General features: G+C 36.0%; 1 protein-coding gene across 2 annotated transcripts in view; it reads left to right on the top strand.

Moving 5' to 3' along the window:
• Positions 1–25,237, top strand: part of LOC306876618 (kalirin-like) — a gene marked incomplete at its 3' end in the record, with an annotated part of 270,920 nt that overhangs the window by 99,381 nt on the left and 146,302 nt on the right. For both annotated transcript variants that reach the window (XM_079427930.1, XM_079427929.1), the window contains exons 4-8: positions 5,627–5,819; positions 6,019–6,531; positions 14,290–14,412; positions 17,540–17,731; positions 17,851–17,982. In XM_079427930.1, the coding sequence (XP_079284056.1) occupies positions 5,627–5,819; positions 6,019–6,531; positions 14,290–14,412; positions 17,540–17,731; positions 17,851–17,982 (1,153 nt within the window). The remainder of the gene's footprint in view (positions 1–5,626; positions 5,820–6,018; positions 6,532–14,289; positions 14,413–17,539; positions 17,732–17,850; positions 17,983–25,237) is intronic.

The raw sequence follows: 25,237 nt of genomic DNA, 5'->3' as shown, positions 1-25,237 counted from the left end.
AAAAGTGTGTTACTTGGCTGTATGCCTGTTAACATCAATTGAAATATCCTGTTAGAATATTTAGATAAACTGGATCCTTTGCATTAAATTGTCTGGTCTGGTATTGTGCCTGCGTTGCTTCCATTTCTGTCTGTGTGTTGTGTGTTTCGGGCTGGTGATATAAATGCAGCTGACCTCACTGGGCCATTGATCAATGCTGTCACTGCCCTCAGATGTCAGCATCAAAGCCTGTGAGCTAAGCAGTGAACAAAGATGGACTTAATGCAAGTTTAATTAGGAGAAAGAGAGAAAGAAACTGAACGGAGGGAGAGCCCCATCTCTTTAAGCCTTTCCCACAAGCCATGATTCATCATTGTTTTGATGTGTCGGTGCCCACTGGCATCTGAGCTTCTGTCCCCTTTAGCTGCTCTTTAACGCAAAACAGCTTTTAGCTTCATGCAGATGAATTTAAAGGAGCGATGCTGGTTCTCTGAGAGGTATCAATTACCCTGTTTCATGACGTGATGTGGTTAAGTGTCCCGAACTTGTGTGTTTAGTATAGGAGGGTCTGCCTGACGTGTTTCCAAAGCATTGTTCCTCCACCCTTTGCATTAACCGGACCTTCCATTCTGTCAACCGAAAGATATTCTCATTAGCGAAGAAGAAGTCATCCACGTCTATTATGGATGTATAAATATCACAGTAGACACAGAACCCGGCCAAGTTCGATTTCCACTCTGGAGCAGCGCTTGCATCATCAGTGTCAGATGGATCAGCGTAAAGCAGTGCAGGCTGTTGGTTTGGTGAAGAGGGAAAATCAATGTTACCCCCCTTCGGGCTATGATTCATGCCCTGTGCTTCCTGCGCTGGCATATAATATAGTGTTTGTGACACGCTCTTTTGATTCTTGTCTGCATTCGTGTTTGCCTTAAAATGAGTATCATGTCATCGTTTGCTCACATCATGTCGATCCAAACCGCCATGACTAACTGGAGCACAAAAAGAGATGTTATAAAGAATGTAGCTCTTTAAAGCTCCAAAAGGGCAAAAAAAATCATAAAAATATCCATCTTGTGCTCTACAAGTTCCAAATAAAGCAAAATTATATGGGTTTGGAACAGCGGGTTTATTAGTGGCTATGCTGGATTTGAACTTAAGCCAAATGTGGTTGATAAATAAAATCACAAAAACCCTCAACACAGAGAAAGTTTGGTGTAGAAATCATCACATGCAGAAGAAAAATAAAATGTAATGGCCGTGAATTAACAATTTGTTCCCAAAAAATTCATTTATGGTGACATTTTATTTATTTATTTCAGCATTTTGGTTAAATCATGGCCACATTACTTTGTGCTAATTTGTTCCCTCTTTTTAGGTGAATCGTGGCTATCTTGAACTTTGGTTTAAACATTACAATGAAGCAAGTTAATCCAACCAATAGGCCATGATTTAACAAAAGTGAGGGAACAAACTGATAAGTTGCAGGAACAAATTCTATAAGATAGTTGATGATAGATGACAGGGGTGTCCAATCCTGTTCCTGGAGGGTCAGTGTCCTACAGATTTTAGCTCCAACCATCTCCAAAACTCTCTCCTGGAAGTTTCTAGTGCATCTAAAGACCTTTATTAGCTGGTTCAGGCGTGTTTAAATAAGGTTTGGAGTAAAACTCTGCAGGACAGTGGTCCAGGAAAAGGTTTGGACACCCCTATTCCACAACATAAATTCCACATGCTCATACTGAAAACACATTTTGAAGGTTGAGTTTTTTTTTTTTATTCAATTTATAATGTAATTTTATTGTAATTTAATCAAAATTAAATTTAAATGTATTACAAATTGAAATTGAAATGTATTACTACAAAAAAAAAAAAAAAAATTTAATTAAATGTAACTTCACTGGTGTGAGTGTGTGTAGTTTATGTAGTGCAACAAAACGTCTAATTATCATCAAGTTATGTGCACAGACCTTATATTGCTCAGGAATTGAAAACCCCCATTGGAAAATCTCAAGGGAACTTGTGACGAATTAGTCTTCTGTGTTTGACGTCACAGCTGCAGGACACTATATCTAATTTTTTCCCTCATGTCATTTGCGCCTTTCCGTAAATAAACCAAGTATTTAATTTTTTCTTGCATTGCCATAGCTTTAGAATTGGTCCCACTTTATATTAGGTGGCCTTAACTACTATGTACTTACATTTAAATTAATCATTTGGTACAATGTACTGATTGTGTACATACATGTTTTTACATTGTACTTATATATATTTTTAAAAATGCCTGCATATAATAACATGTTTAACTGTAATTAATTTCTGTCACCCTGCACCACAAAACCAGTCATAAGGGTAAATTTTCTGAAATTGAGATTTATACATCACCTGAAAACTGAATAAATAAGCTTTCCATTGATGTACGAACATTATTTGGCCGAGATACAACTATTTGAAAATCTGGAATCATATTGAGAAAATCGCCTTTAAAGTTGTCCAAATGAAGTTCTTAGCAATGCATATTACTAATCAAAAAATAAGTTTTGATATATTTACAGTAGGAACTTTACAAAATATATTCATGGAATATGATCTTGACTTAATATCCTAATAATTTTTTGCATAAAAGAAAAATGGATCATTTTGACCCATACAATGAATTGTTGGCTATTGCTACAAATATATCTTTGCTACTTATGACTGGTTTTGTGGCCCAGGGTCACGTATACTGTATACTTACACTGTTAACCCATCCCTTAAACCAACCCATACCACCAAACCTGTCCTTAACCTTACCCGTATCCCACCTCAATAAAAGTGTTTTTCAAGATGATATGAACACAATAAGTACATTGTACTTATTTTTTGATGTAAATCCATAGTAGTTAAGACCACTTAATATAAAGTGGGACCGAAAAATAGTGGTCTGTGATGGCTTTTGGTGAACGTGAAGTTCTTTGTTTTCTTGAGCTAGTTTGTGTGGGATGAAGACTCAAGGCTGTTAAGTGTTTATGTCCAGCTATTGAATTACTCAACACAAAGTCTACAGTGTGGCTTTGGCAGTAGTTCATCCCATCGCAGGAGTAAAATGTTAGAATTTACAGCTGTTGTTTTTGACTTGATCCCCACTCAGACCTCAGAATGGCAGGAAATGAAAGAGGCTTATATGTGCCATTATTTAGTTCCTAATCACACAGCGTTTTTACTGACTTTCTGTAATCTTTATTTCCTCTTTGAGGCATACAGTCTGTGTGTTGTTAATTTTACTGTCACTGAAGCACTGGTGAGTTATTTTTATCTTCCAATCTACTACTTGAGCCAGAAATAGAAGCCGTGCTGTTTCCGCTTAAGCTGATGAGAACAATCCTCCTGGAACGTTTTAAATGATGTCTAAACAAATCACCCTGTGGTGTTCCAAGATGATATTTGTTAGAAGAGATTCTGAGTGATAGCATTTATATGGAAATTCAAGAACCAAATTGGCTTAAAGGCAATAATGTGGCCAAATGTGCAGCACTTTATGGTCTAAAGGACATACTAGTATTCATGTACACACTCACCCTTCTCTCTCTTGCTCTCTATCATTGTCCTTTTCTCTGGGTCAAGTGACTCATTTAATATGAGTCAGACAGGCATACTCATCAAAAGTGTCCCACACTCTGAGCTTTTTGTATGAGAAGTTCATAGAAGACAAAATTTAGCATATGAAAAGATTTCATGACCATTGAAAAGTTTTCATAATCATGCCATAATCAGTTCCAAAAATGTTAAAAAGTCTAAAAACTATACATATACATAAGCAGGATAGGACAATAAGTGACGTAAGCAGCCACTTAGGACCCCAGGGAATCATGGGGCCCCATCTGATATTGGCAAAACAGATTCGGCAAACACTCCAGACACTCAAACATTACAAAATTGGCATACACCACATAGTTTAATGCAGTCACGGTTCCTACATTTATTCCAATTAGTTTGATTTAAGTATTGTGTTTACATGAGCTTTATAATTGCATTGTGAGGGTGCATGTAAACATAGTCAATGTAACAAAAAAAGAGTAAACAAGATTATCAATTATAATCATTTTTTAGTGATTATAAAGTGTGCACTTTGTGTCCTTTCTTGCCTAAAATCCATTCAGAATTTGAATAAAAGCCTTGTTTTTCATGCTGCCATGAGGACCAATGGCCACATACATGCTGCAATTCTTCATTGTGTGACATCCGCATATAAGCAGGATTCACTCTCAAAATCGCAGTAGATAGGACCAAAATATGATATGTCAAACTAGATGTGCATTAAGAGCACCCTAACTAATTTCAGACGCACTCTCAGTGATTAGATTCTGGAACCAGTAAATGCCAAAGAATTCACTATAAATAACAATATGATTATATATAACAACATGATTAAATGCTTAGCTTTAAATTATTAAATAGTTGTAAATTAAAACATTTTAATTTACACAAGGAAAATAATAATTGAGTAAGGTACTGTATGAGTGATTGTCTCACAACAGAGATATTCACCTGATCATGATTTAAATCGCCTTGATTTCTCAAAAATGCTTACACTGTCCCACAGACAGTTTATGAAGGGGTAAATAAACCCTACTCCTGGAGTTTGCTTAGGGCCCCAGTCAATACCTGTCACAGGTATTTTTCAGATCAGTTTTTTTTTTTTCTTGTCACAGTTGCATTGGGTTTGCTCTTTGGGGACTCAAAGACAGTAAAGCTTTTTTTTTTCTTTTCGGTAAAGCCGCTCACTAGAGCATAAAGACATTGAAACACTGAGGCACACATCTCTTTAAAGCGGCTTTGAAACCATAAATTATGAAAATTCCATGCACTATGCAAATACCTGCTTTGTACAGTATAATAATAATAATAATGCATAATAATGTAGCACATTAGCTCAAAGGGGAAATAATTACATTTCCCCCTGAATGATTACAATTATTTATATCAGCTGCCAGAAGTAACTGTAGCAGAATATTACTATTCTGAAATATTAACTATTGCAATCAACTAATCTGTTCGTCCAGCAAACATTCAGTGTAATTTCATATCAACTCTAAGAAATGTTGTTTCTGTGGCCACAGAAAATAACTTTCTTTCAGTACTTAAAGCATTAGAGCATGTAGGAAGATCGGCTCATTAAATTGACTTTGTTTTGCAAGCAGTGACAGAACCAAAACTCATGTAATTGTGTTGTAACTCCTGTAACTCATGTAACATTTATCTGGTTACTGTGGTAATCAGGGATCTGTTCTGCCCTTCTGGGGTTGTTTGGCATTCGAGAGAGGGTCCCACAGAATCTCATGCTTGGCTTGTTGGGTATGGGGTGTTGGATTTTTTGTTAAATATAACAAATAGTAATGTGTCTGATTTGTCCAGCTGTTGCAATAATAATAATAATAATAATTATTATAATAATAGTAGTAGTAGTAGTAATTATAATAATAATAATAACAATAATACTTTACATGCATTTTCCTAGTTAAAATTATTTACTTATAATTTATAATTATTTACTTATAATTCATTTACGTTCTTATTTTATTTAGTAGTCTAGTAGACTAATAATTACTTCATAATTGTTGCATTCCTTCTGGTACATTTATGGAAATCTCTGCTTCCATGTCTGTTTCAGTGAGGATGTGTGTAAGAGGGGTTTCACTGTGATTATTGATATGCGTGGTTCTAAGTGGGACCTGATCAAGCCATTACTGAAGACCCTGCAGGAAGCGTTTTCAGCTGAGATCTGCGTCGCTCTCATCATCAAACCCGACAACTTCTGGCAGAAACAGAAGACCAACTTTGGTAGTGCCAAGTTCACCTTTGAGGTAAAAATACAATTATTGAGTAGCTGTCTTGTCCTCTTATCCTCTCTCTTGTAGTGAACATACTGCAGATAGTTTGTGTGTTGATTTTGCTGTTAAAACTTCTGCTATAATTAATTTATGGCTCATATCAAACAACAGGCAGGCCGTCCTTACTTTCAACCTAAACTGACATGTCTGTTCCATACCTTCTCGCTGACAGACTAGCATGGTATCTGTGGAGGGGTTGACCAAACTCGTAGACCCGTCTCAGTTAACAGAGGACTTTGAGGGATCTCTGGAATATAATCATGAGGAATGGATTGAGCTCCGTGTCGCTCTCGAGGAGTTCCTGGCCAGCGCCGTTCACCTTCTCTCCCGTCTGGAAGATCTGCAGGAGATGCTGACTAAGAAAGAGTTCCCGGTGGATGTGGAGGGCTCTCGGAGACTCATCGATGAGCACACTCAGCTCAAGAAGAAGGTGATGAAGGCTCCCGTGGAAGAGCTAGACCACGAGGGCCAGAGACTCTTGCAGTGTATCCGCTCCAGTGATGGCTTCTCAGGGAGGAACTGTATTTCTGGAAGTGCTGACTTCCAGAGTCTGGTTCCGAAGATCGCCAGTCTGCTGGATAAACTCCACAGCACCAGACAGCACCTGCACCAGATGTGGCACCTAAGAAAACTGAAGCTGGATCAGTGTTTCCAGCTCCGATTGTTTGAACAAGACGCAGAGAAGGTAAGTTAGCACTGGTTTAACCTGGTATGGGTTGACAAAATTATGACAAGTGTAAGTCAGGAGCTACATTTCCATCCACCTATTTTTATGCGCATTTTGGAATATCGTATAAAAAAAAAAAATGCTGGATGGAAATGCCAAGATTTTTTAAAAATGTGCATAAAAATCTTACGTGCACATTTGAGTTGGATAAACTTTTTATCCGATAAGAAAAAAATGTGCATAAACTACGATGGAAACACATTTACCTAAAAATTCCTCCATGTGCATTGAAAAAGCCATGTGACTTTGCGCTATCAGACAGGATAACTTGACTAACCAGCTGACCGATCTCGTTCACAGCATCTATATGTTGTTATGGTTATTCTGAAATGCCTGAGCAAAGTCTATTTTCAAAGTATTTCTGTATAACTGTCTTACATGACTGTGTTCCCAAATGACATCCCCCTCCGAAAGCAATGACTGCATTTATTGAGTTTCGTCTGCTCACTCTGAGGCGCAAGTAATTTAAGTAATGTATTATAATTATTATATTCAGTGGCTTCTCCTAGTTTTCTTAGTGATACTTAGTGCCAGTTGAATGGAAACGGTGCTTTATCCGCAAATATTTTATGCGATATTCCAGTTTTGCGCATAAATTTAATTCAAATCTTTGGATGGAAACATAGCTAGTGTTTGTGAATAATTGAGAAAGTAAGTGACCCAGTCAAGACATCCATGTGGGGCCCATAGGGGTTGCAATTGGGCTGATATCTGGGGCCCACCAGGGCTAACCAACTGGGACCCAGCTAATTTTGTCCTCAGTTTCCATGGTGGCCTAACTCAGATGGGCTGATGATGGGTCCTTGATGGGCTCCATATAGGGCCCATATGGGTTAACCATGTAGCTCCCATTTGGTGCCTACATAAGTCTGCCTACAATGGGTTGGTGATGGGACCCAGCTAGGTCTTATGTAGGTCTCTTATGGGCCATAACAGGTATTCACATGGGCTAACATATTTGTCTGCTTGGGTTACCTTATTTTACAGTAAACCCCTAAACACAAACATTACATTAAATCCACTAAAATGCTAAAGGTATTCAATAAACAGAAACCAGTAGTTCATGCTTTTAAGCAAAGTTTATTGAGCATAATTTAAACATGACTATCATAACTTGTACAGTCACAACTTCATAAAACACAAGCATCTATAAAAAAAAAAAAAAAAAGTGTTATTTTTAAACTTCCTGGAAAACTATATAACTTTTATTCTGAATGCTTTAAGCAAGGTTCCGTAGGAATAATTTGAACATGACCATTAAAACTTGTATATTTACAACTTTACAAAACATAAGTATCTTAAAGTTAAATTGAAGCTCCTGACAAACATTATTTGGCATAACCTGTATCGTATGTATATTCATATCTGAAAACTCTAAAATGCATTTCACAAACGAACAAACCAACAGTGCAGCTCCTCACTCCTCTGTCCTCGCTCTCACAACGGCCCTTTGAAAAGACAACAAATAATCAACCACTGTGCCACTTTTTCAGTTAAAACAGATGTTTCTTGTCTTTTTAAAGACTGTATTTCCACTTAAAAATAATATCTTAAGACTTACCCATCTTGCTCTCCACTACATGACTTCGCAGAACAGTTTCCTCCCGTCACCGATTAACCACTTTGACACTGACTTTTCTGCCTCTTTTCTGGTAATTTGCTTTGTAAGAGATTTTTTTCAAGCTTCCTGTAAAACACAATGAGCAAATTTAGATTAAATTCCATATTTAAACCCTTGCAATAAATAAGCAGTCATCTCCATTTTTTTTTTTTTTTTTTAAGGAAACACAATAATGGTATCGGATATAATATTCTATCATAAACATATGATTTCTTTGTAAACAAGGGCACAGGGCAACATTTAAAGGCATAGTTGACATGAAAATTAAATGCCTCATTTAATCACAAATATAAAAATCTGTCCATCTGAAATTCTTTTAAACAATTATAATTTTTATCAGGCAAATGTAGGTCCTTTTCATTGCCATTACAGTGAAATAACTGAACATAAACATAAGAGTCTGATAAAAATGTTTTTAGAAGAAAATTTCAGACGGTTTTTGCATCTGATGTCTTAATTTATTCTTATTTTAGTATCACTTCACTTGTATTAGTGTACACTTTAAAAAATGCTGGGTTAAATACAACCAAGTGCTGGGTAAATATTGGACAGAACACATGCTGGGTTGTTTAACCCCACCTTCTGAGCAGTAACCCAACCGCTGGGTTGTATTTAACCCAGCATTTTTTAAGAGTGTACTTGTCTTTTACAAAGTTTGAATTTTATTGTATATTATAAACTGAATTTTGTGATCGCTACACCACAAATTAACAGTTACTTATCACTAAAATAAGCAGTACACCTGGTCCATATTCTCATAATTTGGGGTATTGTTTGTTCCAGTATGGACAATTATTTGCATACAATCAAACTCATTTGATTCCACTGATTTATGAAGAACAAACTCAACTCTACCAAATAACCTCTGTTTGCACATAAATGTTATGAATAATCCAACAGCAAGTAAACATACCTTATACAACCTCAAGCAGTTTGAGCCCCCGAAACTCTCGCTTTCCATGCCGGCCAACAAAATTGAACTCTTTTGATAAGGGGTGGTCCAAAAGGAAGGCCATCATTCTTCTTCTGGCTTCATCCACAGTACTGCCTCCAATTTCTGCCACCACAGTAACCTACCGGAAAAGAGGATTATCATTATTATGGGAGATAACACAAAATAATTAACCCGAATAATTGCAATTATTTCCCCCCAAATCGTGTAGCCATAGGTTAATCGATGGTGCACTGCTATTTTACACTGGAAGTTGTAATCTACTGTGTGCAACGAGTCCATACGTATATTAATCACAATTCATATGGAACACTTCTATAATTCCTATGCAGTTGCCTCTGTAACAGATGTTTTATACTTGTACTACAAGTGTGTTGCCTGTGGTACAAAAACATTCTGCCTCTGTAAAAGAAAAGCTACAGGCCTGTGAAAATGTCTTAGGCCACCATTATATTTGTTGTTTTAGAAATGGTATAATGACTATATCATTTTATTAGAATACAACCAAAAAATACAGGAAATTTATAGGCAGTATTAAAAAACAGAAAGAAACAAAATGGTGGCCTAAGACTTCTGCACAGTACTGTAAGTGCAAAAACGTTAACGTTCAGCCCTGTGAACCTGCTAAATGGTCATGTTAGAACATACCTCTTGTTTCTGGAAGGTGGGGTCTGCCAATTTCCACTCCACTGCATCCGAGACAGTCCAATTTCTCTCTGTAAGAAAAATGCTTATTACTTAAAAAAAAAAAACATTACATTTTAATTTAGGCAAAAATGTAGACAATTTGTATGATTTGTAATAACACCCGAATGCAAACTGATGCAGATTTATATAAGGCAGAAACTCCTGGTTGCATGATAAATATACTAAATATTGTTATTAATTGAATTTTATGTATTGTTAAACGTACAACAGTCTTATTGTTTCCTCTTCAAATCGAGATCTGTCCCAGGCTAACATACCTTATTTACACTAGCTTCTCTGCTATTTTAGCCATTTGACCTCATCATTGTAATCTTAATTCCTGTATCGTGAGTACACAACACAGTGCCAAACTTTGCAGATTAAGTATTAGCTTTTTTAGTGTCTTTTACTTTTAGAGGGCGTAGGAAACACCAAGACATACAGCATTATCGTTTAGGCATTGGCGCCAGAAATAAGAGGAAAAATATGGTGCAATCTGAGTATGATGTCTAAAATATAACGAGACAAAAATCCAAACTGTTTCGGTTAACATTATGGTTGGTAAACAATATAATTACATTTTCAGTTTTAAAAATTGACATTCTTACCTGGGATATAAGTACATGTTTGCTGAGTAAGTAAGTAATTCAGTGAGTGAGTGAGTAAGTGAGTGAGTAATTCAGAGGGTGAGTGAATGACTAATTAAATGAATAAATAATAAGTAATAAAACTGGATTTGGGAAAAAGATACAGTTAAGGTATGCTTTACCCCAAAACTTTTTCCAAAAACTGGTTTATTTCAATCACCAACATGTTTACAAAATGCATACTTGTCTTTGAATGAAACTGACATTTGATGCAAGATCAGTTTTGTTGATTATTTCTTTTAAAGGCTGATCCAGAAAAAAAAAAAAGGAATTTTTTCACAAATCACATTTCTGACTCTAAGGCTACGTTCACACTGCAGGCAAAAGTGGCCCAAGTCATATTTTTTTTGCTCACACGTGACTCAGATCTGTTTTTGTCATGACAGTGTCAACAGCACAAACCGCATGGAATCTGATCTTTTCAATTCCGATTTGTGCCACTTCCATATGTGGTACTAAATCCGATCCATGTCAGATGTTTTGCAATGCGACCGCAATGTGAACGGTCATGTCGGATTTCATGCGGCTCTTACGTCACTCTAGATCGACATTCGTCATAATTCCGCGCTGACGAGAGACACTTAAAAGATTTTACATACCCAAAGTTATCAAGATAGTAGTGAAAGGTAGTCAGTGGAAGTACAGTGATGTGTCAGAACTCATATGTATTCCAGTGACAACTCCACAAGCAAAACATGAGGGCTCGTATCATAAAAGTTTAAAAACTCTGCTGTCTTTTGCCACATCCTTGTCTTTATCGCCTGCACATAATTTCGCTGGCTTCTGCAGCAGATCACACCATAAATAAACGCATAATCGCTTACTTTATATCCTCCGTGTTTACTTCCGTATGACGGGCGAGCTGCGCCAAATCCACAGTTTCAATGCGGAATTGGGCTACTTTTTCCACTGTTGCCACGGGTTGCTTTTCAATTTTGTGGGTTGAACGCGACCCCACTAACGTGATATTTACCCCCTGAACATGATTGGGCTAGTTTTGAGAAACAACTGGTGGATTTTGTTGTGAAAATCTGGAAACCCTGTTCGTATCGTTCTTTTGCGCAGTTCAGGACCATGATCTGTTCACACTGTAAATCTGATGTTGGCCACATTTAAAACAACAATGCGAACAGCTATACAAAAAAATCAGATCTGAGAAAAAAAAATCGGAATTGAGCACTAAGGCTTGCGGTGTGAATATAGCCTAAATACTAATCTGATTTTGTTGTAAAATCTTGATTTTGTTGATTTTAATGAATGCATAAAAGTCCATTATAAACTGCAATAAAAATTTATTTAACATTGGTATTTTGTATAGTTTCATATTATTTTAAAACAAACAGGCACTCGAGGTCTCATACTTCACATCATGCCTTGAGTGCTTTGTGTGTATTTCTGGTTAACCATGTAAAGTCTGGCTTTAAATAAAAATAGTCAGACTTAACGTGAACATTGAATGTATCAGGATCATGGACTGTTTTTGTTGTGTATTTTTGCTCCCCATGTGTTCCGTGACCCAGTTTCTCCCTCATGTTAATTGTTAATTTGATTCCAGGTGTCTCTCCTTAGTTCCTTGATTGTCCTGTCTTTAAAAGCCCCAGTCCATTCAGTTAGTGTTTGTTGGTCCTTGAATGTCTTCCCTGCCTGTGCTCCATGTACCCTGTTGGATATTAAAGACTCTTCTCTGTGTCCTCGTTCCGTGCTTCCGTGTTCCCTGAGCGATTGTGACAATATGAGAAACATTGAAGTGTTTTTATGGTTTTGATATTATATGCAATTTGGTGGAGTTCCTGATATTTATACAATATGGCCTAAAAGTAAAATAAAATTCTGAAATAATAAAAACAGATAAAATTAAAATCAAGGACAGTATAAGAGATTATTTACATAAAATGGATATAAATAGCACTTGTCACTCTATATCTGCCATTAGCATGTCTTAGATTATATTTAAATGCTTAGATTTATGATCAAAGCTCTGTAGTTTTTATTGTGGGGGCCAAAACATATAATGAAATGAAATGCAATACAGTGATTAATGAAATATGTACAACATTCCTTTAAAAGCTTGATGTATCATATTTTATACGCGATTGAATTTAAAAAGTTGTTTTAGTCTAGTAAGTATTCCGCTTGAAATATTGCTAACAATATGAAAGTTGTTCTTATATTTACTATATTAATCATTAAAGATTCCACAGCCACAAGACAAATGTCTAAAGGGGGACATTTTAAAATTATACTAAAAGGCCTTTTTCTTCCTAAAATTGTTTTATATCATTCAGACGACAGAAGACATGTAGTTCTGATCATGTTGATAAAGCAGAGGCCTTAGAAATTAGCGTGATATTGTAGGCTTTATAGAGTTAAAAGTGTGACCTCACACTAACTCACCCACTTCATGATAGCAGTGAGTTTGAGATAAACATTCAGAGATAAGGTGAAGGGGCAGAGGGGCCACTCACAGGGGCTGTCTGATGCTGAGTACATATAAGTGCTTTGTGTTAATGATTTCATTTCGCTCAGAGCGCAGGCGTTTATTTTTAGCTCCCACACACACAACCTTTCACTCGTCACGGGTGAACATGACTGAAAATCATTTGTCTGTCAATGTGCCAGGCCTCCTTGTGTCAAAAGGCCAAGAGCGAGCAGTCATTCTGCTAATTAATACTGCTGTCTTACTTCTCTTAGAACGAGCCTAGACCTATTAGATTAAACCGGCCATTTAATGTAATAGGAATGCAGGCAGTCAACTACATTATCAATGATGCTGTCTCTCAGCTCGTATCTTGATTACAAGTTCAATTAATTATCAGCTCTAATTAAATATTTATTTAGGACAGTTATTTGGTATTGGAGGTACATCGTTTATAAGTCAGAAGCAGTGGAGGTCATGGCGGTGAAACATGTAGACAGAATATTAATGACTTTGGTATTTGCATATTTGTTTATTGTTCATTATGTTGCATTTCCATCTATTAATTAAAGCATTCTTATGAATTAATTAATGCAATGCATAAAGCTTTGATGTGTAAAGTATGTACAGTTACAACAGTATAAGATTTATGGAATGGATTTGTGCATAATTGGCAATGAAATTTGATTGTCTTATTGTTTGGGCTCCAGATAGAATAACTTTTTTAGAAGTCAGCTTTTAGAATTTACCACAGTTTTCTGCATGAATTAGTTATCAAATTTGATCTAAACTTTAATGACTGAGAAAAAAAAAAAGTGTTTTATGGTAAACCCTTAAGGGATCACATACTTTTTCTTGCAGCTGCATGTAGCCTATATGATGTCACAGGTGGGAATGGCAAACTCTGACATTGACAAAAAGGTATTTAGGATGCAGATTGTGTTAGAAATGTTGCTAGACGGATGTTCTAGACAGTATAATCCTTTAAAAGGTTTACAACTGATATCTGTGCTTTAGCGAAGCAAATTATCAACATGTGGATTAATCTTAATTAGACGGGCTGTCATGACAATACAGCAAACGTCCCAGCAAACCACGCTGATTGTACAAAATAATCCTTCATTTTTCCTACTAAAACACAGAACGCTGTTGATCCAATGGTGTCTCCCTATATTAACACTCTTATCTAAATGGATTCCTTATCGTCTGTTGAAACAAAATGGTTAAGATTTGTACATTTGTCATTCTGTTATCTGTCCTTAGCCTGGCGTGTTTGATTAATTATGCATGCTGTCAAGTTAATAACACACCCCCAACTGTGGTAGTACGTAAACTTCATAAAGGAATGGTGCAGGATTATATGTAATGACCTTCTCTTCTCGTCTTTCTGTAGATGTTTGACTGGATCAGTCACAATAAGGAATTGTTTCTGCAGAGCCACACAGAGATCGGCATGAGCTACCAGCATGCTGTGGAGATGCAAACTCAACACAACCACTTTGCCATGAACTCCATGGTATGTCATGCTGATGCTTGTGGAAGTCTTGTTTGCTGGTGTTGAATGCCACTTCTTCTTAACTTGAAGTTCAGAGAATTCATACGTTTTGTATGAGCTGGCGATTTCATATGTATTTGAACATTTATACCAAATCGCCAATTCTTTCATTCATAAAATACACTAGTTAAGAATTGTCATAAGGTGTGTCGTTCATAACATTTAAAGGGATAGTTCACTGAAAAATTAAAAGTCTGTCAACATTTATTCACTCTTAAGATTTGCGCTCATTGGAACATGGATATTTTCTCATCATATTTGTCCATGCATTGAAGAGACACACAACCAAAATTTTCAAGTTTCAAAAAGTTCATAAAGACTCCAAATAATAAAGTAATCCAAATGAATTGAGTGGAATAATCAAAATCTTCAGAAGAGACACAATCAAGCAAGCACATAATTTGGGTTTCTTTTGAATATATTTGATGAGCTATTGGTACGTTCAAATCATGATGGAAAGATCTTGTTACGGATAAGTTGAACGAACATGAATGTCACCAAACGAACCCAAAGTCATAATTACGTGTATGAGTTTCTGAGTTGAGGCAATGGATGCAGTGTCTGTATTAATAGTACATTTCTTAAAATGTAAAGATTTATTTTTCTTTTATAATAATTAAAAAAAAAAATGCATGTACTAATTATATTAGTATTGCACAAAAATGTTGTATAAAGATTATTTTTTACAGCAACTTCATAAAAAGAACAAAACATAAAAAAGCTAAAAGCACACCCAATGCACATTCTTTATGTAGATTGTAGATGTAGAATTTAAAAAATCTTGGGTTTTTTTTCACTTTCAAAGTGATTTGAAAGCAAGGTAAGTCATAATTTCAACTTCCCAGCTCATAAATGCTTCATCAACTTCCCTGATGGACTTAAATGCACCAAATTTATATTCATTGATCAGTGTTTATATCTGAATTAAAATAAAAACTTAAAGTAATTCTATTTATCAAATAAAGTGATCTCTTTAGAAGTCTTAAAGAAGGATTGAACAATGTTTATATGAACATTTCAAAGCTTTTTTGGTTGTGTGGACTTTCAATGGATGGACAAAATTGATGAGAGATGAAAACAACACCAGGGTGAGTAAGTGATGATTTTTGAATCAACTGTCCCTTCAGGAGGGTGGCTGAGCTGGCCCACTGTTCAAAGTTAACCAGTTTCCCAAAATCATAGCAAAGGTTGTTTACCGGCCTTTATGCAGCTTATTCAGCCTGATTGGTCCTCTGATGCTCACAGTATGTCGTGAAGCTTCTCGTTCAGAGAGCTGTCTTCTGCTCAGCTAGCCAGGATTCCTCCTACCACTTTAATCAACCTCCCAATCATCCGAGCTCAGACACAAACACACTCATGCTGCTCATTCATCCTCCTCTTCTTTATCCCAGCATGATTGTTGTTTTATGCCTCATTAAGCTATGATTCCAATATGAGTCCGTTTGTGTTCACAGTGTCATTACTCTGATCTGGTTAAAAGGAAGGCTTGTTCTGTCATGAACTCTTTTGTTATTAACACGTTTAAATGGCTAGTTCAGGCTCTAAATTCTAATTGGATTAGCAGCGTTTGAAGCTATATATACACTGTCATTCAAACTTTTAAGTTTATGTTTTTATTTGATAAAAATACAGAAAAAAACTGTAATATTGTGAAATATTGCAATTTATTTCTGTGATGCAAAGCTGAATTTTCATCATTTAAAATAGAAGTCATTTGTAATAATATACATGTCACGAATCCGGTTCTTGGACTTTTGCCAATTGCCACCAGAGTTCATTCTTCCATTATATCGACTCTCTCACTACACAGACTTTCACATGTCACCATAAACTACATTTCCCATGCTCCACTTCACTGATTACACTCTCTCACTTGCAACCAATGACACACACTATATAACACCCACTTAGATCCTTCTCAGATCGCCGAGTATTGTTTAGCGTTTATCGCTCTCCTAGTGATAGCTACATTACGGAGCCATACCGTGTATTTCTAAGTCTGGTTTGTCCTGTTTATTACCTGTTTACCCATGTCTTGATTCTAGCCTGGTTTACTTTATCTAGTCTGTTCTCTGCCTGCCTGTCCTGGACTTTAACCTGCCTCGGATTACTTCTACTCCTCCTTCAATACTGTTCTCCCCTCGTCTGGACTATATATAGTCTGTTAGTTGAATTACTCCATCGTCTTGCCCTCTGGATTACGTTCGCTGCTGTTTGACCCACATCTGTCCTTGCATTACTCTCTTTACTCTCTCTATTACTGACATTTAACCATGTCATTGAATAAAGCTTTGCATATGGATCCGCACTTCTCTCGTCTCGTGTGCCCCGTTACAATACACATATAAGTACTTTTGGTAGCACTTTATTTAAAGGTGTCCTTGTTACACGTTACATGTACTTACTATTATAATAACAATAAATGATGCATAATTACATGCAAGTAACCCTATCCTAACCATATACTAAGCACATGTAGTTAATTAATATTACTCAGTACTTAAGTGTAATTACACTGTAACAAGGACACCTTACAAAAAGTGTAACCATGTTTTTTTTCTTTCTTTCTGTCTTAAAAAAAAAAAATATATATATACATTTTTAATTGATAAAAAGTGATAATAAAGAATTTTATTGTTAGAAAATATTTCTATTTTAAATAAATGCTGTTCTTTTTAACTTTTTGTTGATCAAAGAGTCCTGAGTATCACAGATAAATATTTAGCATTGCAACTGTTTATAGCATTGATAATAAATCAGCATTTTAGAATGATTTCTGAAGGATCATGTGACACTGAAGACTGAAGTAATAATGATGCTGAAAAATCAGCTTTGGTAGCAGGAGTACATTTAATTTTAAAGTACATTCAAATAGAAAACCGTTATTTTAAATTGCAATAATATTTCCCAATATTATTTTACTGACCTGTGCACTGTAACACACAACCTCCAGTGATTTATCGCTGATTTATATTTAAATGCTCTGAAGTTAGATTCTCACTAGTTTATATGACTTGCTCTTCTGCAATGTTTGTTTATTTCTCCTGCCTTTACATGTTATGATGCTGTCTGATCTCATGTTTCCCAGAATGCATATGTGAACATAAACCGCATCATGTCGGTGGCGTCGCGGCTGTCGGAGGCGGGTCACTACGCGTCTCAGCAGATCAAACAGATCAGCACGCAGCTCGATCAGGAGTGGAAGAGCTTCGCCGCTGCTCTCGATGAACGCAGCACCATCCTCGCCATGTCTGCTGTCTTTCATCAGAAATCTGAACAGGTGCCTGATTTCTTATTTATCATCTGTGTTTTTCAACTGTAGCTCTCAGAGCATGCAAATGCTGTTAAAAACAATGGTGGCAGTGGTGTAATAGTTTCTAATGGCTTGTGTCTGTGCAGTTTTTGTCTGGTGTGGAAGCTTGGTGTAAGATGTGCAGTGAGGGCGGGCTGCCATCAGAGATGCAGGATCTGGAGTTGGCCATTCATCACCATCAGACGCTATATGAACAAGTCACTCAAGCTTATACAGAGGTGAGAACTGAACTCGATATCCTGTATTTGAATTTACGCCCGATTTAGGCTGTTTAGCAGATGCACTTCCTAGCAGCTGATATCCTTTTAGAAAACATTACAAAAGAATGACAAAAAAAAAAATTGCATGACACAAACAGAATTCATTCATTCATTCATCCATTCATCCATTCATTAATTCCTTCGTTCCTTCCTTTCTTCCTTTTTTTTGTGCCTGTTTTAGTTTTAATGAGATTGCAATAAATAAAATACAGGAATTATTGGGAGAAAAATGATTCAGTTTTATTTTAAAATATGTTATATTTGAAAAGCATTTAGTTTGGAAAATAGTTTGGTAAATTTGATACAAACATACAATTAAACACCACTGTATAAAAGGGATAGGTGACCCCAAAATGAAAATTCTGTCATAAATTCAAAATGATTAATTCATTAAAATGGTGTATTTATATTGCATCTACTAATAATTATATATAAATAAATATTAACTTTTATGCTGATGCACCAACGCAAATAGGTGAATCTTACCATCCCTACTATATATATATATATCCATGCATTCAAACAATTAATCGCGATGAAACACATCTAAAATAAGTTTTTGTTTACATAATATATGTGTGTGTGTACTGTGTATATTTATGTATATATAAATACACACACATACAGTATATATTTTGAAAATATTTCCATGTATTTCCATGTATATATTTATATTCATATAATTGATATTATATATAAATATTTTAAATGAATAAACTTAACATATTTTTCTTAAATATATATATATATATAATAAGGAAAGTGTGTCCAGCTAAATTCAATTAGTGTTTTGTTAGATGATATAAAAAAGCTTAGTTTACCACGGCAGCGGTCGCGGCAGTTGTCGTGTGAAGGCCTCCTCATGTGATGACAGAAGAGTGTAAAGATCATTGACTCTACCGTGCGACTCCACCGGGCAGGGACACCGGCAAAGTATCACTTTTTATTTCTCCTCTTTTCTACTACTTTTTTCACTTCTGTTTCAGTTTTTATAACCATTTCTTACTATGTGTAAGTAAGTTGTTTTTAGCATGTGTGTTTGGCAGTGTTATTTCTTAAGATTACTGATAAACTATACTGTCGTGATTTGTATTTGTTATCTATTTTCATTTTAGTTAAATAACGTCTGAATTTATTATGTCTGTATAGGTCTTTTATTAAGTTTTAGTTTTATTTAATTTTAGTTATTTTAATACTTCAACAAACTAAATGGAAATTAAATGTATATATATATATATATATATATATATATATATATATATATACACACACACATTTATAAATTATATATGTATATGTGTGTGTGGTTGTACGTATACATATATACACTCACCTAAAGGATTATTAGGAACACCTGTTCAATTTCTCATTAATGCAATTATCTAATCAACCAATCACATGGCAGTTGCTTCAATGCATTTAGGGGTGTGGTCCTGGTCAAGACAATCTCCTGAACTCCAAACTGAATGTCAGAATGGGAAAGAAAGGTGATTTAAGCAATTTTGAGCGTGGCATGGTTGTTGGTGCCAGACGGGCCGGTCTGAGTATTTCACAATCTGCTCAGTTACTGGGATTTTCACGCACAACCATTTCTAGGGTTTACAAAGAATGGTGTGAAAAGGGAAAAACATCCAGTATGCGGCAGTCCTGTGGGCAAAAATGCCTTGTTGATGCTAGAGGTCAGAGGAGAATGGGCCGACTGATTCAAGCTGATAGAAGAGCAACTTTGACTGAAATAACCACTCGTTACAACCGAGGTATGCAGCAAAGCATTTGTGAAGCCACAACACGCACAACTTTGAGGCGGATGGGCTACAACAGCAGAAGACCCCACCGGGTACCACTCATCTCCACTACAAATAGGAAAAAGAGGCTACAATTTGCCCGAGCTCACCAAAATTGGACGGTTGAAGACTGGAAAAATGTTGCCTGGTCTGATGAGTCTCGATTTCTGTTGAGACATTCAGATGGTAGAGTCAGAATTTGGCGTAAACAGAATGAGAACATGGATCCATCATGCCTTGTTACCACTGTGCAGGCTGGTGGTGGTGGTGTAATGGTGTGGGGGATGTTTTCTTGGCACACTTTAGGCCCCTTAGTGCCAATTGGGCATCGTTTAATTGCCACGGCCTACCTGAGCATTGTTTCTGACCATGTCCATCCCTTTATGACCACCATGTACCCATCCTCTGATGGCTACTTCCAGCAGGATAATGCACCATGTCACAAAGCTCGAATCATTTCAAATTGGTTTCTTGAACATGACAATGAGTTCACTGTACTAAAATGGCCCCCACAGTCACCAGATCTCAACCCAATAGAGCATCTTTGGGATGTGGTGGAACGGGAGCTTCATGCCCTGGATGTGCATCCCACAAATCTCCATCAACTGCAAGATGCTATCCTATCATTATGGGCCAACATTTCTAAAGAATGCTTTCAGCACCTTGTTGAATCAATGCCACGTAGAATTAAGGCAGTTCTGAAGGCGAAAGGGGGTCAAACACAGTATTAGTATGGTGTTCCTAATAATCCTTTAGGTGAGTGTGTGTATATATATATATATATATATATATATATATATATATATATATATATATATATATATATATATATATATATCAGAATGAGAATGAGCTTTATTGGCCAAGTATGTTTACACATACAAGGAATTTGTTATAGTGACAGAAGCTCCACAGTGCAACAGAAAGACAGTAACAGGACAGGACACAGGTAATGAAACAAAATAACAGGAAATAGCCAATAACCAATGTACAAAGCAGCAAAAAAAAAAATTAAATAAAAATAAATAATTAAAAATAAAAATAAAAATAAAAAATAAAAAATACACAATATATAATATATAATATAGGCGACTATGTATGTACAGGTCAAGTATGTGCAAATTAGAAATGAGAAAATAAAAATAAAATAAGTGAGTGTGGTGAATGGATAATGTATTAGTTGTGTGTTCTACGTTTATTTATTGAGTGTTCATGAGATGTATTGACTGAGGGAAGAAACTGTTCCTGTGTCTGGTCGTTCTGGTGCTCAGAGCTCTGTAGCGTCGACCAGATGGTAACAGTTCAAAGAGGTTGTGTGCTGGATGTGAGGGGTCCAGAGTGATTTTACCAGCCCTTTTGCTCACTCTGGATAAGTACAGTTCTTGGAGAGTGGGGAGGGTTGTACCAATGATTCGCTCAGCAGTCCGGACTACCCTCCGTAGTCTTCTGAGGTCAGATTTGGTAGCTGAGCTGAACCAGACAGTTATTGAGGTGCAGAGGATGGATTCAATGATGGCAGAGTAGAACTGTTTCAGTAAGTCCTGAGGCAGGTTGAACTTCCTCAGCTGGCGAAGAAAGTACAACCTCTGCTGGGCTTTCCTGACAATGGAGTCAATGTGAATATCCCACTTCAGGTCCTGAGAGATGGTGGTGCCCAGGAATCTGAATGACTCCACTGCAGTCACAGTGCTGTTCATGATGGTGAGTGGGGGGAGAGCAGGGGGGTTTCTCCTGAAGTCCACGATCATCTCCACAGTTTTGAGCGTGTTAAGCTCCAGGTTGTTGAGACTGCACCAGACAGCCAGCTCCTTAACCTCCTGTCTGTAAGCAGACTCGTCACCGTCCTGGATGAGGCCGATCAGTGTGGTGTCGTCTGCGAACTTCAGGAGCTTGACAGAGGGGTCTTTAGATGTGCAGTCGTTGGTGTAGAGGGAGAAGAGCAGTGGGGAGAGTACGCAGCCCTGAGGAGCTCCAGTGCTGATGGTTCGAGTGCTGGATGTGAATTTGCCAAGCTTTACTAACTGCTGTCTGTCTGTCAGGAAGCTGTTGATCCATCTGGCAGACAGATAGGATATATATACCGTATATGCATTTGTTATTTTTATTTAATTTATTTATTTTTAAAATGTGAATGGGTAGTATTTATAAAGTTTTAGCTTTTAGTTTTGGTTGCTTTATTACTAAAATTGAGTCGCTTTGGATAGAAGCGTCTGCTAAATGACTAAATAATAATAATAATTATATATATATATATATATATATATATATATATATATATATATATATATATATATACATATGTATTAAGTGGTGTATGGCCAAGTATGGTGACCCATACTCGGAATTTGTGCTCTGCATTTAACCCATCCATTTAATGAATGCACAGAATGAGGCATTCTGTGTGTGATAGGGTAAACAGTAATAGCACATGCAGCGGAAGCAGTGACAGCCTCCCCCAGGTCCTAATGCCCGTTATGTAAGGAGTTTTAATCTGTAGGGGGCGCTGTTGGCTTACTTCTAATTCAATTAAAAGTCAAATATATATAAATAAACATTTAGACTGTTTCTGATTAAATAAAGCAGTAATTGATGTCATAAAATAATGAGTATGTTTTGATTTAAAGGTCAGAAGCTATAGCTTGCATGGGGAAACAAACATGACACTTGTAAATTAAATAATTTTATATATACTGATTTATTCATTAATGTGTTATGTGTTTTATTTTTTAAACAAATCATAAGCTCTAAAAGATTTTCAGAATTTGTACAACTCTTTTGCTTTAGACCAGCTACAAATGTTAAATCTTATAAATACCAAAAAAAATATTATGGTTAACACAGCATCTTTCTGAGGGAAAAAAAAGTAGCGATTAATATATAGTTTATTTATAGTTATTTCCAAAGCTTCAATGTGCTGTCAAAAAAACTTCTTTATGGTTTATTTAATTCTAACAAATAAGTTCTTGTTAAAAACTAACCAAAATTAAAAATATTTTCCTTATAATTTCTGCACAGGACAGATTTGGTGTTGTTTCCAAACAAAAAGGAAATATATCGGTATCGGACAAAATCATTTGAAAAATATTGGCATATCGGATATCGGCAATAATCCAATATTGTGCTTCCCTAATATATATATATATATATATATATATATATATGTATATATGAAACATAATTTAAAATATTAACAAAAATTATATCATAGCAATGATACTAAAACAGCACCAATTTGAAAGGACAGTTAAAGGCATAATTCACCCAAAAATTAAAATTCTGTCATTAATTACGCACCCTCATGTCGTTCCATCTTCAGAACTTAAAAATTAAGATATTTTTGATGAATTCTGAGACATCTCTGACCCTCCCATAGACAGCAAGCATACTACCATGGTCAAGGTCCAGAAACGTAGCAAGGAGATCGGTAAAATAATCCACGTGACATCAGTGGTTCAACCGTAATTTTGCAAAGCTACAAGAATACTTTTTGTCTATATATTTAAATATATATTAGGGATGGTAAGATTCACCTATTTGCGTTGGGGCATCAGCATAAAAGTTGGCATTTGTATCACAATGCATCATTTCTAACATATTTGCATCGGTTAGTAGATGCAATATAAATACACAATCATTTTTGTGTCCAATATTTTAAATGTAGATTGATTTCTCCTCTCTAAAGTGAGAGTCACATAGAATATAGATTAACATGGATGTCTGTCTGAACCAAAGAAATAAAAGCGAACTATAGTATCTGTACAATTTTGAATTGCATACATTTTTTTTTTTTCATTGCATCATATTGCATGAAATCGCATTGTGTTGAATCGAATCAAAATCGGATCACACTGCATCATAATAGGGGTGAATTGCATCGCATCGGTAGCTGCTTCATATTTAACTTTAATGTATTGTATCATTGGCTATGCTATACTTTTTTAGATTTTATTTTAAGTATTTTCATCTACATACACCACTACGTTTGATAGTTTTCTCACCAATCACTCGTGTCAGTCATTGGGGAAGTCGTGGCCTAATGGTTAGAGAGTCGGACTCGTAATCGAAAGGTTGCGAGCCCCCGGCCGGCAGGAATTGTAGGTGGGGGGAGTGAATGTCCAGCGCTCTCTCCACCCTCAATACCACGACTGAGGTGCCCTTGAGCAAGGCACCGAACCCCCAACTGCTCCCCGGGCGCTGCAGCATGGCTGCCCACTGCTCCGGGTGTGTGTTCACAGTGTGTGTGTGTGTGTGTGTGTGTGTGTGTGCATTTGTTCACTACTCACTGCTGTGTGTGTGCACTTGGATGGGTTAAACGCAGAGCACCAATTTCGAGTATGGGTCACCATACTTGACAATACGTCACGACTTTTTTCATGTCTAAAACTGTTCAGTCATGATGGAAAGTCTCTGTGCTTATGTTACATAATCAGCCTACAGCTGTACTAATGTTGTTTGAACTAGAAGAAATTAGTGAAACAGCCCTAATTAATCTGAAGACACAACAGGAAAACAGTGTCATGATGTTGTTGTACTACTTGAGTTCACAGACCTCCACCCCTCAAACTCAGACTGCAGTGCTTTTATGTGTCCTGTGCATGATTGAATGTTTATCCTTGTGTTTCCAAGCCCTTGATAATTTACCCATGACTCTGTTTAATGATCTGACATTAGAGAATGTCCTCTGTTGTAGATCTCATTTAAAACATAGAATCATTCACTGTCACATTGTCATGTTGAGCTCAGTACACAACAACATTAAGGTTAGTTTCACTCTATCAAATATGCACTGGGTTTCTGCTGGTATCTCAGTTTCCAACAAATACCAATGAGCAATGCTGAATAAGTCACATGCTTATAAATAATTTTTAGGGTTAGTGTTGTTCAGATCACAAACGCAAGTAGTACTTGGGTAGTTATGCTTATCGCTTTAGTAGTTATGTTTGTCTCGTTAAACACTAACACCTTCAGTAATGAAAAGATGACTGCAATTAACTGTTGAAATCCAATTTAATTTTAATTGTTCATACTTATTTAGAATATGACAGCGTTTTAGTATGGAAGCATATGTGTTGCTAAATTCAATTTGAAATGTAATATGCAAAATGGCAATGAAATATGTAAAATGACAAAGTATTTCTGTATTTAAATTGACATTTTCCAGTTCATATGTGTAACATTTAGTGCAAAATGAAAATTAAAATTATATAAAAAATTACATAAATATACACACACACGCGAAAAGAAAAAGGAGATAGTATTTACCCATATTTGGCTGTGGATAGAAAACAACAAACATTGATTCTAGAGCTGAGCGTCTCTGACATATAAAAATTAAGTTTGTTGTGAAATTTTATTCTTTTACACGCACAGATTTAAAATAATAATAATAATTTGGTACCATTTATGTTTGGCCAAAATTATTATAAAGA

The sequence above is a fragment of the Barbus barbus genome (assembly GCF_936440315.1).
Source record: "Barbus barbus genome assembly, chromosome: 11".
NCBI classification, from domain to species: domain Eukaryota; kingdom Metazoa; phylum Chordata; class Actinopteri; order Cypriniformes; family Cyprinidae; genus Barbus; species Barbus barbus.
The sequence above is the reverse complement of the archived record's forward strand: the minus strand, read 5'-3'. Positions and strand labels throughout refer to the sequence as shown.